The sequence below is a fragment of the Neltuma alba genome, unplaced genomic scaffold (genome assembly GCF_004799145.2).
Source record: "Neltuma alba isolate B1F8T4 unplaced genomic scaffold, ASM479914v2 tig00013814_pilon, whole genome shotgun sequence".
NCBI lineage: Eukaryota > Viridiplantae > Streptophyta > Magnoliopsida > Fabales > Fabaceae > Neltuma > Neltuma alba.
Window position 1 is genome coordinate 8,113 of NW_021637925.1, and position 4,638 is coordinate 12,750.

At 35.3% G+C, this 4,638-nt stretch overlaps 1 protein-coding gene across 1 annotated transcript; it reads left to right on the forward strand.

Annotated features, from left to right (window-relative positions):
• Nucleotides 1-2,723: 2,723 nt before the first annotated feature.
• Nucleotides 2,724-4,638, forward strand: LOC114739237 (gibberellin 2-beta-dioxygenase 1-like). Its single transcript, XM_028927284.1, has 3 exons — nt 2,724-3,237; nt 3,318-3,681; nt 4,055-4,638. Exons 1-3 carry the CDS (start codon nt 2,834-2,836, stop codon nt 4,304-4,306), a joined length of 1,020 nt encoding a protein of 339 aa, XP_028783117.1. The 5' UTR covers nt 2,724-2,833; the 3' UTR covers nt 4,307-4,638.

The window sequence follows — 4,638 nt, forward strand, 5'->3', positions numbered from 1 at the left end:
CTTCTTATACTTTTTAAGTCCACCTAAAACAATGATTGTCAATTATGTAAGTACATTATTATGAGAAGTAGTTTTTATTTAGGTAATTTATATCTATTATTTTAAAAACAAACGTAGTGAAGAAGGGTACTGATATTTTTGAAATTATATAAAAGAGGTAGAGGTTTCACTTAAAAGAGATGTAGATATTCAAGTATTTGCTTATATTCTAAGAGAGTGTTTGGGTGGAAATCAAACCATAATTTTAAAAATATTTTTATCTTACATAAAATAAATACGTGGATGAGTTTGTTTCGTCTCACGGAAAAGTAATTTTTAAAAGCACTTTTACTTATTGCCAAACATCTCCTAAAACAAATATGGGTAAACATGCTTACTAGTTACTACATTACTCATATCTCATTGAAATTTTTCCTCTTACCAAACGAAGGACAAGACAAACGGAAAAAAGGGGGGGACAACTCTCTAGAATAGAAGCAGAAAGTTCCTGCTGCATTAGTAATAAATACGATCTCAATGTAACTGATAGATAGATTAGGACATGTTTGAGATGTCATTGAGTTCTTATACTAATTATTGATATTTTATTCTAATTATTAATAACGTGTGCCTTGCATTGCCAAACTTTTGGCTGATAACCTAAAATTTCATCTTTTGCAAGGATATATGGAGCAAAAGAGAGAGCATATCAACATAAATTGATGGTACAGATAAGGTCCAAAGCGTGTAATTGGGATTTGAATTATTGTAAAACATTTTTTTTAGAAAAGAAAGGTTAACCGAAAATGGGCACAATCTAGACATATCCATAGCCTACCATTTTGGGAAAGCTAAGATTTGGATGAATAAGAATCAAGATTCTTATACGAAGGGGAATGCACCTGAAAAAAATACAGTAAGGGCCCTTTTATACTTATAAATTAATTAATATTGCTTCAAAAAGTCTATATGTCGATCAGTTGATCCCTTATCTGGGATCAGCTCTGGCCACCTGTCTGCTCTTGCAGCAAGAAACCAAGTTTCAATTGAATTTGCTTATTCAAAATTTCAAAATTAAAAAATCTAATTAAAAAGTTACAATCTTTTTGGTTTCCCACATGATATTATTTAAGTATTCCTGTTCTGGATGAGCCTTGAAGGAATTTGGCAGCAATGAGAACAGTAAAAAAGTAAAAAGAAGAAGATAATGAAAAGGAAAAGAAGAACAGAAAGGGGCATGTATCAAAGGAATCTAAGTGATGTGACAAGACTTTTTGAGCGAGATAAAGAGGTCATATGTATATTTTAGTGGAAGGAAATCTAAGATAATACTAAGGCAGGTGATGACCGGACTGCCTTTCAGCAAGGATTGTGATGTCCATTCCATTTTCATAAAGGTCGGTAACTCATTAAAAAAGAGAATATAATCTTACCCACTCCTCTTTTTAACTTTCTTTTTTATAATTAATTAATTAATAATTAATCTCTAGAATTAGATTTCCTTCCATTTGCTTTAATTAACATGCCTAAAATTTCCTTGTTCAGGATAAGATTTCTTTTTGTCAGGGAGGGCAGGGGATTCATGGATAAGATTCAAAGAGCCATGCCATGCTACTTGAGAATTAAGATCTGTTCTAAAAGATAAACTCAGATAATTATTCTTCCCCACAATATATATGAATAATTTCACAAAAAATCCTTAATAGCTACTAGTTAGTATAAGGGTTTTATATTTAGAATCAGAAGAGTATAAGATTTTGCTTGTAATCTATGAATAAAGTTTTATATACAAGACAAGAGGCAATAACACAAAATATTAATACCTTTTATTGAAGCTTTATTTTCACATGCGCAAAAGTGGAGGTTGTTTTTACATATTGGTCCTAACATCTGAAAAGAACTAGAGAGGCTGAGAGAATGATCACGAGACAATGTGAACACAAAGCTAGAAAGTGAGCTTGCAGTAAACCCCAAAGGCCCAAACAGTTATATTTTTTGGTTTTCACACCCAAGATTTACACTTACATTCATGGATATAAAAGTTATGAAAAAGTGGATCATATCCAAAACAGAGTAATACCACTGTTTTTTGTCCTTAGAAACAGAGATGAACAGCGTAATACAATTTGCAAGAAGTACGATTGAAAAATAAAGAGATAATATTAAAAAAAATATCGGATACTCTTCAATTTCATTAGTGTAGGCAGAAGAAATTAGCCAATTCTTTCTACTTTGATGCAGTTGAATCTTAATGTTCTGAAGGCAAATGTTAATAACAAGAGGCAGAGGCTAAAAAGATGTCAGATGAAATTTAAAAAAAAAAAACAGATAAAGAAAAGGAAGTAGCCTTTAGTATACTTGAAAATTCATAAAAAAAATATAACTTCTTAAATATTGAAAAACACAAAAGAAGTCGGTGAATTCTTAATTATACATAGTAAAATAAACTCATAAATCTATCATCCTCGAATCATTATCCAAACAGGCATGAGTTATTTGAAAAATAAAATGTTCTTTTTTTCCCGTGAAAGTGTTATTGTTCAGTTTTCACGCTTGCAAATAATAAAAGACATTTAAAAAATTCAATTATATTAATATATGAACATGAGAAGAAAGAGAAGGCAATGGAATTTGGGAGACTAGACATTGAAGGCTCATTGTTTCACCTTCTCTTTCGCATGCCCCACCATTCTCTGGCTATAAATACCCCGGCAGCCCAACCGTTCTCCTCAACCTTCCTCTCTTCATAACTTATCGACTCTCCTCTCTTCCCTTCCCAAATCTCTCTTTTTGATCCCCCCCTCTCTCTCCCTGTGTTCATTTATCATCCGAAAACAGAACACCGAAACAAAAAATGGTGGTCTTGTCCAAACCAAACACCGAGAAATACTCCTACGTACGAAACTCCAAACCAGCGCCCATATTCCTGTCTAACATCCCTCTCGTAGACCTATCCAAACCCGACGCCAAATCCCTCATAGTCAAAGCATGCGAGGACTTTGGGTTCTTCAAGGTTGTCAATCATGGCGTCCCCATGGATGCCATATCCAGATTGGAGTATGAAGCTGCCAATTTCTTCTCTCTTCCCCTCCATGAGAAACACAAAGCAGGCCCTGCCAATCCCTTTGGCTATGGTAACAAACACATCGGTCGAAACGGTGACATCGGTTGGGTCGAATACCTTCTTCTCAACACCAATCAGGATTTCAATTCCCTCAAACTGTCCTCTGTTTCCGAGAACAACCCAGAAAAATTCAGGTATATATGAATCCTTGAATCGTGACTTCAGCTCCGCAAACAAAATCCTGGGTTCCGTTCTGAACTTGGTAATATTGCAGGTCTGCATTGAATGAATATATCACAGCCGTGAGGAAGATGGCGCGTGAGATTCTGGATTTGATGGCTGAAGGTTTAAATATCCAGCCAAAGAATGTGTTTAGCAGATTGGTGACGGATAAACAGAGTGACTCTGTTTTCAGGCTCAACCATTACCCAGCTTGTCCTGAGCTAGCCATGAATGGTGTTAAAGAAGATCCAACCGAGAACAAGATTGGATTTGGAGAACACACAGACCCCCAAATCATCGCTCTTCTGAGATCCAACAACACTTCCGGCCTCCAAATTTCTCTTCGAGATGGCACTTGGGTCTCTGTTCCTCCTGATCAATCCTCTTTCTTCGTCAATGTCGGTGATTCTCTCCAGGTAGAAATCCACCCAACAGGCTCTTCTAAAATTATGAACAGTCAAGTCAGTAAACTTGAACAGAAAAGGCAACAAAATTGGAAAAAAAAATTGCTACTTGAAGTCAAATGGGCGTAGAACAAATCAGAAACCTGCTGGAATGGATAAGATAGTGAGTGAAATAGTCATCACATGTAGAAAGATAAAACTGCACGTTTCAGTGGAATTGAAAAATCATTTTAAAAAAAAAGGAAAGAAAGAAATAAAGTCAGAACTGTGTAATAGACACAGTGGTCAAAAGCTTTTTGGTTTCTGATTAATTAATATAGGGAGTGACATAGAACAGTGGACTATAAAAACTAAACGCGGTATTGGTATTGGTCGGTGCACGCAGGTTATGACGAACGGGCGGTTCAAGAGTGTAAAGCACAGAGTTTTAGCGAACCAATTCAAATCCAGGCTTTCCATGATCTACTTCGCCGGTCCACCATTGAACCAGAAGATAGCTCCATTGCCCTCTCTAATACTGACAGGCAAAGAAAGCTTGTACAAAGAGTTTACGTGGTTCGAGTATAAGACCTCGGCTTATGGGACAAGACTGGCTGATAATAGACTTTGCCACTTTGAGAGGATCGCAGCCTCATAACAACCAAAAGAAGAATCAAACAACTAGCTGGGGAGCACTTGTCAATATAATATAATATTATATATATATATATATATAAATGTAGTGGGGTTTTTTGTTTTTGTTTTTTTTTAATGTTTTTGTTTCTGGAACTTCAAAGTTCACTTATGGGGTAGTCAAAATGAGTCAGATACTTTTTGGGTTCATACTCCTCTCAGTCATCTTTTGCAGTCAATGACACCTCTGCTTTTCAAGTAGTCAGAAGCAAAAAAAGTGTCCCAAAAAAAAAATCTTTTCTTATGTAATGCACTAATGTTAGTGTGATTTAATAGCATTTGTCTCTTTTATTGCCA

Bases quoted from the DNA above. Each gene is read 5' to 3' on its own strand.
- LOC114739237 (XM_028927284.1), top strand. From the start codon at position 2,834: ATGGTGGTCTTGTCCAAACCAAACACCGAGAAATACTCCTACGTACGA. The intron at 3,238-3,317 runs GTATATATGAAT...GTAATATTGCAG, and splicing joins AACAACCCAGAAAAATTCAG to GTCTGCATTGAATGAATATA. The intron at 3,682-4,054 runs GTAGAAATCCAC...CGGTGCACGCAG, and splicing joins ATGTCGGTGATTCTCTCCAG to GTTATGACGAACGGGCGGTT.